At 40.8% G+C, this 16,588-nt stretch overlaps 1 protein-coding gene across 6 annotated transcripts in view; it reads right to left on the bottom strand.

Moving 5' to 3' along the window:
* myo9bl (myosin IXb-like) overlaps positions 1-16,588 on the bottom strand; it is a 54,617-nt gene that overhangs the window by 31,798 nt on the left and 6,231 nt on the right. For all 6 annotated transcript variants that reach the window (XM_089000230.1, XM_089000225.1, XM_089000226.1 and 3 more), the window contains exons 2-4: positions 3,064-3,281; positions 2,760-2,979; positions 1,286-1,795 (exon numbers count right to left, since the gene is read on the bottom strand). In XM_089000230.1, the coding sequence (XP_088856356.1) occupies positions 1,286-1,795; positions 2,760-2,979; positions 3,064-3,221 (888 nt within the window). In that variant the 5' untranslated portion in view covers positions 3,222-3,281. The remainder of the gene's footprint in view (positions 1-1,285; positions 1,796-2,759; positions 2,980-3,063; positions 3,282-16,588) is intronic.

The following is a 16,588-nucleotide window of genomic DNA, read 5'->3' as shown; positions in this document are numbered from 1 at the left end:
TAACTCCCCCTCCCGGCAAATTGACGTTTTCATGTTTATGTTTGTTAAGTAATTATAAGTACCTTGCATGCTGGGTTTGAGAGGACAGTAATTTCATCTGTGCTGTATGTCATGCATATTAGCATATTTCACAATAAAGCTGACTTTAACTTTGACTTTGACTAAAACTTTTAATACTACATAGTAATGATCATATGGCTATCCTGCTTGGAGCTCATCTCATCTCATCTCATTTTCCATACCGCTTATTCCTCATTAGGGTCGCGGGGGTTGCTGAAGCCTATCTCAGCTGTCTTCGGGCACGAGGCGGGGGACACCCTGAATTGGTTGCCAGCCAATCGCAGGGCACACAGACATACAACAGTCACTCTCACACTCACACCTAGGGACAATTTGGAGTGGTCAATCTGCCTGCCATGCATGTTTTTGGAGTGTGGGAGGAAACGGGAGGACCCGGAGAAAACCCACGCGGGTCCGGGGAGAACATGCAAACTCCACACAGGGAGGCCGGACCAGGACGCGAACCGGCGACCTCTGCACTGTGAAGTCTGGTGTGCTAACCATTCGACTGCAGCCTGAAAATACATTTCCTTTCTTCTTCTTCATGGGAATTTTCGAACCATCTAACTAAATTCATTCATTTTTATACCGTTAAACAATCGATGAGAAGGTTTCTTCAGCCGTCATCTGTACAAATTTGAAGGTTTTGAAGAAACTTTTACCGAACTAAAAGGTTCTTTTAGTTCTAAAAGAACTAAAAGAACCTTTTAGTTCGGTGACGAAGCCTCTTGGATAGGTGGCGAAATGTCCGAAACCTTCAAATTTGTACAGATGACGGCTGAAGAAACCTTCTCATCGATGGACCACTCCTGTACAACTGAGAGCTTACACAGACGTACCGTTAAACAATGTAAAACACAAGTTGTCATTTTTAAGTTTTGCAATAGAAGTGTGACTCCTTTGACGAAGCGTAATCATTGACAATAAATGAATAAGAGCGAGGCATTACCCTTATGTTTCAAGCCAGTGGTGAGTATGGATAAAATTTCCATATGGTTGATGAGGCAAACAGAGGAGTAGGTCTGGCCTGATGCCAGACAATCTTACCTGCTTACCCAGCAAAGCCATAATTTATTCTTTCTTTCCCTACTCTTAGTGAGTGATGTATTGGCAGCCAAGAATCAGGTACAAGTGAAAGCAGCAAAGAGATTAACGTTCCCAATGGAAATGGCGTAGCCTCTGTGTTACATTCAGACACTTGCAATCATTGGTAAAATTCTCTTACCTCCAGGACTGGTCCTGCACCAAGTATAGTCCTCTCCACACCACTGGCATAGCCTTTCTGGCTGAGTGCAGTCAAACAGTGAATGAGAAAGTTTGTACTTTGAGTCTTGCCTGAGCCGCTCTCCCCAGAGATGACAATACACTGGTTGACCTTCTTCCTCAGCATCGCATAGTAAGCCACATCCGCAATGGCAAAGATGTGCGGCTCCAGTTTGCCCAGCTGGTGATTTTCATACAGTTTAACATACTTTGGGTTGTAGATTGGCAGAAACTTGAAGGGATTGATGGCAATGAGTATGCTGCCTGCATAGGTGTAGATCTTTTTCTTGTAGAAGCGCGTGCGCAGATTGTTGAGAATGCTGTCCTCATTGAGTTTGGGGAGGTTGCAGAGGTCAGCAAAGTCATCCTGTGGTGGTGGAAGGAAGCCCCTCGCGGCAAGCCGCTGTGCCTCCTGCTCTTTTGACAGGGGCGGGAGGTGGACATAATGAATAGAGCCGTCATTGTTCCTCTCCTGGATCAAGAACAGAAAAAGTAGTATCAATTTTCAAAACTTCCATGCAGTAATTATCAAGAACAATTTGTCATGTAGATGAAAAGAAGAAATTTAAAAATTTTGACAGTATAACAAATTTGTGAGTTCATAGCAATTTATTTTGATTGGAACAGTTGATTAATTATGCCAAGAAGCCAGGCAAAATGGGCTACACTAATCGCTTACAAGCATGAACTCAAATGATTTGTTCGGAAAGATTGCCTCCAGGGTTTAATTTTGATTAAAAAGAAACAATAAAAACGGCATCATACATTTTTAAAAATGTCTGCAGTATTTCTCAAATAGACAGGTTTTCATCAAAATGTACAAAATGATCTTCATTCATTATTTGAACGAGAGCTAGGCATGAATCAGTTGCAACTGGAGTAGCCATTGCCAAAGTGTTTTTCCTCATTGCAGTCAGACACGAACACACACACACAGACACACACACACACACATCAGAAATGCACAGGCGTCGTGTGACACTCGGCTACATTTAAGAACAAAACACCGAAGCGTTTCCATGTGTGTGGGAATATTTTGCTGGCTATTGAGCATTCAAACGAATTGTTAAGCCCAGCGAGACAGTTCAATGCCTTTGTCTTTGTTATATCATTACTTGCCTCCAACTGCGACAATGGCAGACAAAAGGAGTTAGAGGACACAAAAAACACTGTACAGTACACTGGTTAACTCAGCACTAGATAGCAGCTTATACAACAACCTATGTTGTGCAGTAGATAAAGCACTATAAAATTGATCTTCATTTCCTATTTGAGGAACGAATCCAGCCCTAGTTTACACGATTCAAAATTTAAGTCACAAGCACCAACACAATGAATTGTTATGAGCCATGCATTGAAATTGCAGAACTTTGTGCAAAAAAATTTGTGATTCTCTAGTGAATGCAAAAGAGCACGAGAATTGCTATTTATGAAACCTGAAGTAAGAAGTAAAAGCCAAGACTCCGAGGGTGCTGCTCCTGAGCTTTCCGAGGCCACAGTAAGAACCTCTGCACCGGAAGGTCTCCAGCCTCCAGCACCCACTCTTCCCCTCCACTTTCCTTCACCTCTGCCAGCACATACAGGCGGCCAGGGTCCAGTCCCAGTGCCACTGCAGCATCCGAGATCACAGAAGCTGCCGTTGCATCCTTCTGCACTCTGTTGAATTGAGGGGGAGAATCTCAATATTATGGTCTCTAAGAAGTGACTGATACAATTTTTGCAACACTGCGGCCACTCCACCTCAGGTTGCAGCAGGTGGATGACTCAGCAGCAAGCCGTGGGTAGATCTGGAGCAGGTATGAGCGTCCGTTGTGATCATTGGTGCTCGTCAGCAGACCTCCTCCCGCCCTTACTCCACCTAGACTCGCCACGGCGGCACCGCCATCTCTGACACTCATCCTGAGTCAGGGGGTGTTGCCTCAGCATGCCGCAGCCACCGCGTCCTTCTCACAAAGCTCCTGGAAGAAAATAAATTACACTTTGATGAATGACAAATTTCACAGTTAAACTTTCACACTTCAATTGTATCATTTGTAGTAATATACAGTAAAGGCTCGTTATATCGATATCGGATATATCGATAGTCCCGGTTATATCGATATTTTTTCGGACTCCCTTGAATATCGATATAACGAGACTTTACTGTATCTTAAAAAAATAAAAGGAAGAAAAAAATGCTGTGTGCTATCATAAACTGTTTACATTGGCCTGATTTTTTCAGGATGCTAAAAATACAATTTGTAGATGTAACTTCAACCTCAGTTACTTCTGCTGATACAGCAAAGTTGCTGGACTCAGCCGCGAATGGAAGCAAGCCTGATACAGAAACAATACACAAGCGAAACCACAATTGGTGCAATGACGGCACTTGACAAGACACTGGGACTGATTTAAAACCAGGCCGTCAGATGAAAACTGAAGTCTAATTAAACAACAGCACGTAATTCATCAGATTCTGCCAACATTAAACAACAAATAAAAAACTGTGATCTGGCAATTCATACCTTGTTCTGTGTCCAAATGCATAATTATTTTTTTATTATTATTATTTTTATTTTTACACCTGAAACTGAAATGTCTTCAGCACCATAAAGACAGAAAAACATATTAATTGATCATGTCATCGCAATACTTTTGGAGGGGATTGTATTTCTTGATTCACCGATGCATTATCCATAATTGGGGGAAAATTGCGGGCACAGTTGACTGAAACTGGTAGAGGCATTGTTAGTGTAATTAAATCAAGCCCATAATTTTCTTATTGTGTTCTATCTGCCTTTGTGGAATATAAGTTAAGTCGAAATATGCACCTGTTTTTGTTATCTCATTCGACGACCATTTTGACACTTGCTGTCACCTAAAAATAACATGACAGTCTCAGTCTGTCCATTTGTCAACCATATCCCATATAGTTCAAGATCCATATCACAGGGGCAAATTTAACATGACAGCAGCTGAGAAGAGTCCTGTGATGTATCATGTTGCATGGCCCTGTATTAATAATGAATGCTTGGTAAAGTGTAAGCCACCCTCGGGGAAACGGGAAGCTGCTTTGAATCACAACCCTGCACGGTATAGCAGGCGGACCATACTGCTTTAGTAATCTGAGATCCATCATGTAAGCACAAGGCCTGATAGTTTATCAGTTTTCTCATTCAAGGAAAGACTGTTTATATTGTCAACCTGAAAAACAAGCCATGTTACAGACCAAGATAGGACATGAATTAAAGGAACAAGGCTAGCAGGATCTTTGAGTTACACACTTAAACTTATGATTGATCACAATCTTGCTGGTGTTAAGTAAAATATTCCCGATATTCCCGATAGGTTAAACAGCTGTTTGTGTCTGTATATGAATTGCAAGTTGCTTGATGCAGGTAAAAGCACATACTGTAGGTCAGGGGTCGGGAACCTATGGCTTGCGAGCCATATATGGCTCTTTTGATGATTGCATATGGCTCGCCGATAAAACTAAATACATATTGTCGTTTTATTTCGCCGTTCATTTCCCGTTGGGGCGGCAGTTGGCGGAAAGCGCAATTTTGATTGGATGACACTGACCTAGAATGGCCGAAAGCGCCATTTTGATTGGATTATAGTGGCTGTCATGTTGAAACAGGTAAACGTCCCTTTAAATGAGCCCAACTAGTGCACTTCAGCGTGAATGCACCGGAGCATTAGAGGAGAGAAAATGTTCTGATTCTAATTTGCAATGAAACAACACCATCGATGAAACAGTCGAATGTCAGTGACATTTTAACAAGCCCCATGTTAACGTTAGCATCGACATACTTCTGCGAGAAGTAGATTGCAGATAGCAAGTGTGGAAGCTTATGAGCCATGTGCAGGCTAGCTAGCAGTAACTTCGCCTCTGGACCGGCAAATTGAATTTCATTCCGATCGTTTTCCTGGATTTTTACCAAACACGAGGAACGGAAAACCATCCATGTTAACGGTGAGTACTATCACAAAGTTATTTTAAATAATACATTCTGATATTTTGTTGAAAAGTGGCCACGCGTGCGCGTGTGTGCGTGCGCACGCGAGCGTTTGTACGTGCGTGTGGCTCTCGCTGAAAAACATTTCTAAATATTTTACTTTTATGGCTCTCTTAGTCAAAAAGGTTCCCAACCCCTGCTGTAGGTTGTACGTCCAACCTACATACATGATGTGCATTGTTTCAATCTTCATAACGTTTGAAACTTTTATGAAGTCTTGCTGGGTGTTTTAAGAGCACATTTCCAAAAAGATTGTTTTGTTTTGGTTTTGGACACAGATCAATCGACTGTGTAATTGATTACTGGGAGCATTAGATCCAAAATAGAACTTCATGGTCATTGCCGTTTTTGCATTTTTCCAGGCCACAGAAAATTTCATGCAAGCTTTTCTAAAACAATGAGGCACCCAACACTGCAGAGACCACAAAAGACAGCATTAACATTATCCTCCATTATGAGGTCAAAATGGTTGGAATGTGTCACTTTTGTTACAAGCTACTCAGTTGCTTAGAATCTAAAAACGGAAAGACAGAATTGTAATAAAGATGAATCTACAGAGTCAAATACCCTGTAAATTGTACAATTAATAATCAGATTTACCTTTGATTTAAAAAAAAAATCATCTCTAAAGGGACATCAATCTCCATGAGTTGGGGCACTGTGATTGTTTTCACTCCATGAAGACCCGAAACAGTACATGTCCCCCATACTTCTATTTTCATTTAATGTACTGCAGTTAACTTGAACGCTACCCATGATGCTTTAGAAGAGTATTAAAATGTATTAGTTCATTTTAATGACATGGGATATTTTCTGTTTGAACATTTGGAAAATTCAATGTTAGCATTGCTTTGACTGACTCAACAGCATCCCTGCTGTTTATTGCCAAGCCTTGCACACCATTTTATAATACAGTATTTTGTAGATTGCGAATTTCTCAATTTTTTGAACACCCACAAAAATAATAGCTGTGCATGTTGAGAAGACACACGAAGCAGTTGCCAAATAAGGAGATGCGTTATTGAGCTATACTTGCAAAGCAATTACATATAAAATCTATACTGTTGGTGTTTATAGCAGTGAAAGCTACACCGCAACCAAATGGTTTTGTGAATCTGCTTAACACAGTACATACACGCTTGTAAATGAAATGTACCATTATTATTATTTTGCACCGACATATTTTACTCTGTACTCATTTGTCGGAGCACATGGGCCCTGGAATGACATTTCTACTCTGTAGCATCATTTGCTGTAGAAGAGGAATGACCGACGCGCTCAATGCTTGACCCACAATCTGGGGCTTACTCTTGAGAGCCTGTGACATCAGTGAATACTATATACAGGAAGACAAAAGAGATGGTCATGGAAAACACATTAAAACTAACATAAAACTAAGAGGAGACTAAAAGCAAATATTTTCAAGTGAGACAGAAGAGAGAGGCGACTCTATGAGACAATCAAAAGGAGAGACATGGGGCTTTGAGATAATAAAGCTTTCGTCCGGCAAAGGAGATCCTCAGTGAGGATACTCAACATTCCACAGATAAGACCCCGGGTTGTCTGCTTCGGATGAGTTTAGCCGGCCCTTTTAGCTGCTTTACGGTGGCATGGGGAAAGACACCAGAGTGCGGCACTACAGCTCAGACAGGGCCGCTTGCTGTGAGCAGGACGTGGCTTTAACCTCTAAAAAGCTCCTTAGACCAGACATATCTAAGACTGTCCCCCACATTCGGGTTGCTAGACTCAGCAAACTTTTTAAACCTACTGTTAAGAGGTATATACTGTGTATCTGTTCAACAACCACAAACATTGCTTAGTAGGGGTGGCCAATAATTCAAGTCAAAATATAAAGTGATAAATACCTGATTAATTAGTAGATTTTTTTACCCAATAAAATATTGATTAAAGAGAGAAATTTACAAGCAAACCTTGACTGCCATTCTGCATCCTGTCGGCAGAAGCTACAGTATGATGTCAATTATGTACCACAACTACAAGGGGGAAATAGAAGCACAAAAGGACGTTTCACTCTGAGATATTATGAATGGCATTCTTTTGGATAGTTGTGTCTATTTATTTATTTATTTATTTAATCATTGTATTTTTATTATTAAAAAAACCTAACCCTACACTATGCTTAAAATACACGTGTATTTATAAATCTTTAAATAGAAAATTTGATCTGACATTTTCATAGTGGTTTTAATCACTAAGAATTTAAAATAAAATGTGTTAAATTCAAACTTTAGCTTGATTACAAAAATTAACATTAAATTAATTTACAAAAAATAAATATATAATAGACATAGACTAATATTAAATACTGTGACATATTTTTCAGCAAATTCTAGAGCCCTACCGCTTTGAGTATGTGCTACTCAAATGTTAAAGAGCAAGGTGTTACAATTCAAATATTTCTCTGGTCAAACTGAAACATCTATACCTTCCACATGTACACAATAAAGGGAAAGCCAAAGGAAATAGACAAAACTTGGAATGACCCCATACTTGGCAGTAATTCGTTTGACTCATTGGCACATGTAATAGGCCAAATAACTGGTACAGTATGTCAACTCCGCCCACAAATAAATCAATACAGACAAAAACTTCTTCTTTTCCCTTCAAGGGAAAAGCCGAAAGCATACAGACAAAAACTGCACCCATTTGTGTTGTTTATAGAGAGTTAATAGTCGAAGATATACAAGAAAGCCTTCGTTGTTTTATTTTTAGTTTGACATCCAGAAAAATAAGGTGATAAAGATTGGTCCACACAAGTCTATGAAAAGTTTAACTAGTGAAGTGTGAGACACCATCAGCTGACTATGATGTGGCAGGAAGTGAATGACCCAGTGACACAGACAATCAATGAATGAAACATTCGTTCTCTCCTTTCCCACCACCCCCACGTGCCCTCACTGCCTGACTCACAATTTAAATTCAAGAGAGGTTAACAGTAAATGAGCAAGCTATGATGTCAACAGTGTATGTCGAAGAAGATATGGTGACTCTCAGAATTCCATTTTCGTTGGTAAGTCGATGATGAGTCAGCGCAGAGCCAACAATCAGTCACTGCCATAGCAGCAGAAAGTAGAAATGCTCAAAGGTAAAAAGTCAAGCATTATATGACAGAAACTACACCTCACAACAACAAAGAAAATCAGTTAGTTTATCCATAATTACATCACAGCAAAAAAAACCTTAACTAAAAATATAACAGTTACAGTATATCCAATATGACAATACAATTATTCTACTAGAATGATGTTACTGAAGCACTCTCAGTTGTCAATCTGAAAATGTGCTTGACATTTTGCTGGCCTATGACCATTGACTGGACATGTATAACGAACAGTATATATGTCTTTTACACACTGGTTTGCGTGTACGTGGGTTGAAAACAAGCTAAAAGCTGTGTGAAGCCGAAAGGCTAATCCTTTGAGCACATGTGCTCCAATTCGGCAGAACTGTTTGGTTTTACACAGCTTTTCCAACATCTCAGAGCCCAGAGATCCACCCACACCACGTCCAGGGTGTCTCCAACCAAAAGCTCATTTCTTCTCCCTGGGGAAAGTGTAGCTGGGGCCACTCAAGAATCCATCAGCCTTAGAACTCTCACTAACATGACCTAATAGATAGGAGAGTGGCTGGCTCTTTGCCAACACCCACCGTATTGTCAACTGCACACAAACATAGACACAAGAAACGGAAGTCAAGATTCAATGTGTGTGTTTTGGTTCAGTGTGCATGCACCCCTTTTGGCATTAGGCCTTTATGTTCACACTCTTGGGGATTCATAAACGTGGGGGCCTGGTGATAGTGAGAGATTGCTCTTCATGCTGCTGAGTGGTACTAATCAGCCTCAGAGGCTGCTTCAATGCAGATGCATCCACAAAAGGGCTGTGAATAGATCAGTGCCTCCAACTATACTCGGCCATGTGGCCGAATAAAATAAAACCAAAACAGTCTTTTGTTTAATCAAAATGATACCTTGTGGAGGGAATTAACAAGGGGTCTCAACTGGGTTCTTAATCACAAAGGCAGATATGGAAAACAATAAAGAAAGAGCCATCGGTAAAGCGCACTTTGAACTCATGTCCTCCCCCCAGTCTACGCACCAAGACCAAAAAAAAGATGACGAGCATCTGCTGTGTGCATCTAAAGGTTACAAGGATGACTTGTGGATAGAACCATTTCAGCTCTTTCCTGAACCTGAGACTATGGCCAAAAAACCTAGTTATGTACATAGCGTGATACATGACCCTTACAGCTTATTATGTACAAGTTAATTATACAAAGAAAACAAACAAGACATGCTACCGGTTAACTTTGTGTGTGTTGACATTTCATATAAACAGGAACAAGTTTGAAAAAACCTTTGTTGCAATCCACAATCCATTTTTCCCCCACTGGCGTTTTTGTTTTCACACAAAGGAAGGCAGACACATTTCTGTTCAAAGGAGGAACCGCAGCGTTTCGAGAGTGTCGGCTAAAGCAATCAGCATACAGACACAGGGAATGGGATCATGTAAAGTGGGTGGGTGTGTAGTGAACCAAGCAAGCAACTGCATGGGTGACTTATTTTTGCTCCAATAAGATAGACTGCAAAAGACTCAAGTCAGTGAAACTAGAATGCGATATTGGCAATGGACAGTGCTAATCAATCAAATTACAGCTATCTCAGAAGGGCCGCATTGATCTGCCACTCCCAATGTCATGTGTCTGCTATAGGTATTGACAAACTAAAGCTGGCTGCCGGCAGACGCCCCTTGGGGGAGAAAACTGACCTCCTTATCACACACATGCTGGTTGAAAACATGAAGTCGGTTTCACTGCGCACACCAGATCATTCGAAACAACAATGCATTCTGTCCGTTTTACTCTGTCAAGTCTTTGTTTTGCCCTTGAGGCAATCCAACATGAGTGTAAGTCAGGTTTATGAACTTCCACTTTAGATACATTTCTCAGCAGGTTATCGACCTGGGAGGAGCCCTACACTACCTTCCCTTTTTACTATGCATCTGTGTTTTCCTCTTCATCTATCCTGCTCTCGCACTTTCTAACAAAATCACTTTGTCATTTAGCTCCTCCAGTACCTCCCATTCCAACCCCCACTGTTCACAACCCCCCAGCTCTCCACCACAGAACATTTGGCACCATTCCCCTAACTCAGTCCAGATGCCAAGGTTGCGCTGAGGGGAGCAGATGAGTATAGCCTTTCATTTAATGTATTCTCAAAAAAGGCAGTTGCATTGTTTTAATTAAGTTTCATACTCCCAAAGAGCACTAACAACAAATGCTCAAATCCGTTATTGTATGCATGGAATGAATACAGCAACGTGATGCTCCCATGCGAACCCTCACCATATTAGGTCTGCCTTTTATTTACATTCGTTGACATGCACATTCGCTGGCCACAAAAAGTGGTGATATTTTCAGTCAGTATGACGAGCTGAAACCATAAAATCAAAGCAGCGGCATGAGATGCACCAACGTGAGGAGACCTTAGCATGTTGGACTTAATGGAATCCAGAAGGCACTGCTCATTCTGTGTGGTTGGTTTGGAATTCCATTGAGGCTGGTGGTTCTGAGATTAAACTTTTCCAGGTCATACTAGCCATGTTGGATGTAAAGACAAAAACGTTTAAAATGAGAAGAGAGTCATTATAGATAGATAGAGCCTCCAAACATTATTGAGGTAGTCGTTAAAATTACACCACTTCCATGTGATCCAATAGCATGAACACTGTTCACAAACAGGATCCCGGACAAAAGAAGGAGCACCTGCAGAGACAATTTGAAAAAAAGCGGAAAAGGAAATGGATTTTGTACTCATATACTGTAGACAAGTCTGCATTAAAACAATTCCGACACATTCATCCATTGTGCTACCGGCATGGCAACGGTAGTGCATATGCTTGATGAAAAGCCCAATCAATTCAAAGTCGGCATCAAGTGTAAGGCACAGTAAGCAATTTTTACAGGAATGGAGGAAAGGATATGTTGACTTTTTCACTCATGCTACGCATGGACCAGTAATAATAATAATAATAATACATTTAATTTCTAAGCGCCTTTCAAAACTCTAAAGGACACTCTACAGTCACTGGATTTTTTTGTGTGCAGGTGAGCAGCGGCAGCCATTCGCGCCAGCGTTCACTATAACCGGAAGTAACTCAGCAGCCAAATTATGAAAGGAAACAAAAAAACTAAATAACAAATGAAAACACAAAGACAAAGAGTCATTCATTCTTCAGCACTTGCTGTACCCTCTTTGTGACATGAAGCCGTTCGAGACGAAAGAGAGGATAAAAGCATCCTTTTCAGCAGTGGATCAGGGATGTCATGGTGGAACAACAAGCTAAATGTTGAAAGCAAACACGAAGCTACAGCATCCTTTGACGAAAAAAGGTTTTCTCACATCTCCTGTCCCACATAAATCCGCTTCCATTCCAAGCCGCAACAGTTCCACATACACATCGGTGCTCTGCACTGACCCTCCTTTCTTTTTACTACGGGCTCCTCAAGCCATGCATCCTTCCAGCCGCAGACTGTCCAACAGCAACAACCTTTCCGCTGAACAAAGCGGGGTTGTGAAGATGCTGCCCATTACAGGCAAAAATAATCTGAAAATCTTGAATTAATGTCAATTTCATTCGTTTCATTGGAACAGACAAACACGGTTTAAAATGAACCCTCTTCAACTGTCCAATGCTATTGGAAGCAAAAAACGAAACAAATATATGCTGTTCCTTGATGATTAATAAAATGCTGTAAATGCATTTGACACGTTCATATTAATCAGTGCAGGGCATGTGTACACAAAAATAACATTGAATAGGGTGCATCATGAAGGCAATCTGCATTTTATATTTTTGTATTTAGCCATCTGAGCAATGTTTCAACAAAGCAAGATGTCTTGGCTACATTTGAATCTTTTTGTTTCCTCTTGCACACATTGCTCACATCTTGTCACCAGACTCTCACACCGAACTCAGACATCCTGTTGGGTTTCTAACAAATGAGTTATTCATCAGTGACCTGAGACTACACAGTAAAAAGAGAGCAAAGACGAGAACAGAACACAGTCCAACCTAAAGAGAGACCAACGCCAAGCCTGTGATCCTATTCCATTTCTTCACATGTCTGCTCATCTCACCTATACTTTCTCCATCTGTGCTTCTGTCTGCTCTTCCGTTTGGTTACCCTCCACAGCATGTCAGGCATTCATTCAGAAAAAAACAGACAGTTCGAACCCCAAAGACCCGTCCAACAAAGGGTTTTTAGAACAAACATTAGAATCACATCATCTTCCATGTACTGCTCCACGGGTTTAATACCAAATGGGTCCTCTCTGAAAGTAATGTTTCGTCTACGTCTGGTTGGATTTTAGACATATTTTAATCTACAAAAATAATTTAGCTACCAACATTTATATTCTCAAAGCAATCAATTTGGTTTGACAACAAAAAGTGGCACACATTTTTATACATTACTTGACTGGAACTTCAGATGCATGCACTCACTTGCCCTCTCGAATCATTACAATTTGACTGTGGCCATCAGAGCGCGACACTAGCGCAGAGATAGAGCAATTGTAGCCCGAGGGTGGTCCCTGCCCGCCTCTCTGCTGACAATCCTGAGCCAGGGGACAGGATCAGTGACGGCAGAGAGGGTTGAGGGGGATGGAAAAGCTCTCACCGCAGCCATCTTGCTTTTGCTTTTTTTTTTTTTTTTTTTTGCTTTTCTACTTTCATTTCTTTCATAACTTTGCTGCTATGAAATGTAAATTTCTCCACTGCGAGATTAATAAAGGCAAATCCAATCCAATCCAATCATTAGAGCCATGTTTCCATCCGGTAGTACAGTAAGCCATGTTTCCACCAAGCAGTGAAGTTTGTACTCAATAGTTTTGAACGGCAGATGCTGAACTCACTTGTGTTTCTGAATTACGTATAGGCATACAACAGGTGACAATAAAATAGCAGCGTTTAGCTGACTATCAAACAACCCCCAAATTTCTCAAACTGGAGAACTCGGACAATCAATTGCAACAAATTGTATCATATACAAGTTCTTTTAAAAAGCAAATACTTGTACTGATTATTTGGAGACCGAAGTGTCAAAAAAATAAACATTCTAAACCAAACACTCTGCCCTGCCATGTATTACTTTAGTCTTGAAATATGGTAAAAATATTATAATTGAAGGGTGCATGGTCACTTACAAAATATGTGGGTGGGTCTCTCCTCAAAAACAACAAATGCTGAAGTGTCATCTGAAAAGCTTCCTGCCAATGATAGCTGACAAATAGCCTAAATCTTAGCAAATTCATTAACAAGGAAAAAAAAAACAGAATCTACTGTAGTGTCTGCTTCGTCCATGAAATAAGGATGAGTGGTGGTCACTCAATAGCCCTTTTATGAACGGTAAATGGCGGCAAACAAATAAAGTGCAACACGTGCTTGGCTGAACCCTTCATTTTGTGGATATAGTTACAGTAAAGTCTCGTTATATCGATATTGTCGGGAGTCCGAAAAATATCGATATAACCGGGACTATCGATATATCCAACCCTGCGCGCATGTAATTTTCTCCTTGCGTGCATAGAAATAGTATCGTAATAAGCGGGACTATCGATATAACCGATATCGATATAACGAGACTTTACTGTATAATGAGCACATGATAGCGATCAGTTTTTCTGCAGGATCACGATGCTACTTCATACCTCCAATGACATATCATACTTGGACACATTCACTGTCTACTTGTCAGTATTTACAAACACCGAGCAACAATCCACATCACACAACTTCAAGGTTGCTAAAATACATTTTTGCAAAGGATTGAATCAAGCATCAATACTGCAGCTGTGATGCGTCAATCGATGTGAGAGGTCAACGAATTTTAAATGGCCATAAGGCTGTGTAAATATAAGTGAGTGTTTGATCTTGATTGGTTGAGCAATGTTGAGCAATGACTTGACGAATTAATCAACACCAATTTGAAATCAATGATCAATTAAACAACGCCAACATGGGATCAAGCACAGCACGTATATCATTCTCAGGTGATTCAGTCACCGCTGTATGTAACGAACATTATTATATGACCATAATTTATAGTATGACGCATCAAGTATGCAGGGTGACATTAATAAAACCATGCGGCCAAATTGTTTCACATTTTCCATAGTGAAATAATGCATCTGTCTTCATAATTGACCACATTTGGAGTCCAATGTAGCCCTGAAGCTTGTAGTATCCTTGTGAAACAGTTGAATGTACGTATAAATGGTATGCTAATCATCCGGCGCTTCCATCACGGACAGTGAGTCGCTTGTGGACATTCCTAGCTTTGGTTGCCATAACAGTTGCTTCCTGTTTGAACAATTTGAAATCATCCAAGATAACTTCAAAATTCAACAGCCAGAGCAGAGCCACAGCCAAACGTTACATTATATCACTTGCATTTAATTGTAAATCTAGTCAAATAAAGATATAGTGTGTTAAAATACCACCTTCAACATTTAATTTTCAAAGCTTCATGGCATCAGAATGTTGGTTGTCCTAAAGTGGTTACAGACCGGTTTGAGCTTCACTGTGGAAAATCCCGTTAGATATGTTTTTGTTTTAAATACTTGTTAAATCTCTGCTTGGCTTACAACTGTACTTGTGATCATCATCTAAACAAGCCGTCATGGGAAGATCGGTGTGATCGCAATGAAGCCTTTGATCACGAGCATCTCGACCGGCTATATGTGTTAAAGCGAGTGAAGAATGAAGCGCTGTAAGTAGGCCATCGTGAAACAGTTGGTCTTTTCCTCACTTACACCCTATGATTACAGCTGAGTCTATTTATAAAGCCCATAAATTTGCGTGGCCACACTGACAGTGCCAAGTTACCAAGGAGTACGAGGAATTGATGACTTTACAGTGTCGCCAATCACCCTCCCCATCTACATTCAGTCATTTTTGGTCTTTGGCTCTCCATCTCCTTGAGTGTGCAAAGAACAGCATCCCCACAAGTCATGGCTCATTTACCCGTTTTCTGCAAAGTGAAAGCCTCTTTCTTCCGCCAAAGAAAGGCGGTGCGCACCCTGGAACACACACAAAAGCGCACAATGGTCGCACATTTCTTCTTCCTGACCACCATCTTTATGTTCATCTGCTACTCTGAGCTCATGTGCTAAACACATTTTTTGGTACAGAGTCAGCAAACAACATTATTAGATTGAAACTATCAGCACACAGGATTTTTGGAAGATGTGTACATCTGATCTAATCCTCCAGTTACAAAACGCAGCCCGAGATCTAACAAGATAATCCCAATGAACAGAGTTTGTATTGCTGTCATACACATATGTATGTTCCTTATGTGCACACTGGGAAAAAGAGAAAATAAAAACCCGTCTCAACATGCCTTAAATTATTTGCTAAAATATTTGCTAGATGCCCTTCACCTCACCTCATGTAGTTAACATAATATTTCAGCATCATGGAGGTTTTGTTCGGTCAACTAATGTCGTTAGAATTTTTTAAACAAATAAAACCAATCAAGGCCGTCTATAACTTTTTGTCACTTCTCCGATTCAAAACAACAAAACATTGTCAAATGGAGGTACAATTTTTGCCATGTTGACATTTATCAAGTACACGAAAAGTGGATGTTTCAAATCTCATGTTTCGAATCTAATCTGATGCAGGCATTCGACCAGGAATGCAATGTACCTGTATTCCACCACTGTGTGGTTGGTTTCTCCTCCCTATGTTGTATCAAATTACCCATTCTGATGGAACTTTCCATTGTAATTGATGAGGATCATGTTTACCGACCTACAAATGAAATGACTGGTTTACAGCAACTGGATCAATAGAGCTGCAATGTCTTTACTAAGAGAGGTAACGATGAGAAGGTTTCTTCAGCCGTCATCTGTACAAAAGTGAAGGTTTCGGACGTTTCGCCTCCTATCCAAGAGGCTTCGTCAGCGAACTAAAGTCTGACTGGTCGTATCGGCCCCATTTATATATCCCTAATGTCCAGACATGGTGGCGCCGGACACAGCTATGATAGGTCCCTACTCTCAGGTTGGGGGGGGGGGCAGGGGAACCCTCCCTGTGGCCCCACTGAGAGCTTACACAGACGTAAGAGAGGTAACCCAAATCAGCCCAGCACAGCAGCTGCAGAGAGCAAGATGGCATGCTGTTTAGAGACTAATTAAAAATCACACCGCGGCTGCTAACCGGCTCCACTCTCCTTGTTCC

Source organism: Hippocampus bargibanti, linkage group LG07, assembly GCF_051943395.1.
Source record: "Hippocampus bargibanti isolate YZ-2025 linkage group LG07, ASM5194339v1, whole genome shotgun sequence".
Classification (NCBI taxonomy): Eukaryota; Metazoa; Chordata; class Actinopteri; order Syngnathiformes; family Syngnathidae; genus Hippocampus; species Hippocampus bargibanti.
The sequence above is the reverse complement of the archived record's forward strand: the minus strand, read 5'-3'. Positions and strand labels throughout refer to the sequence as shown.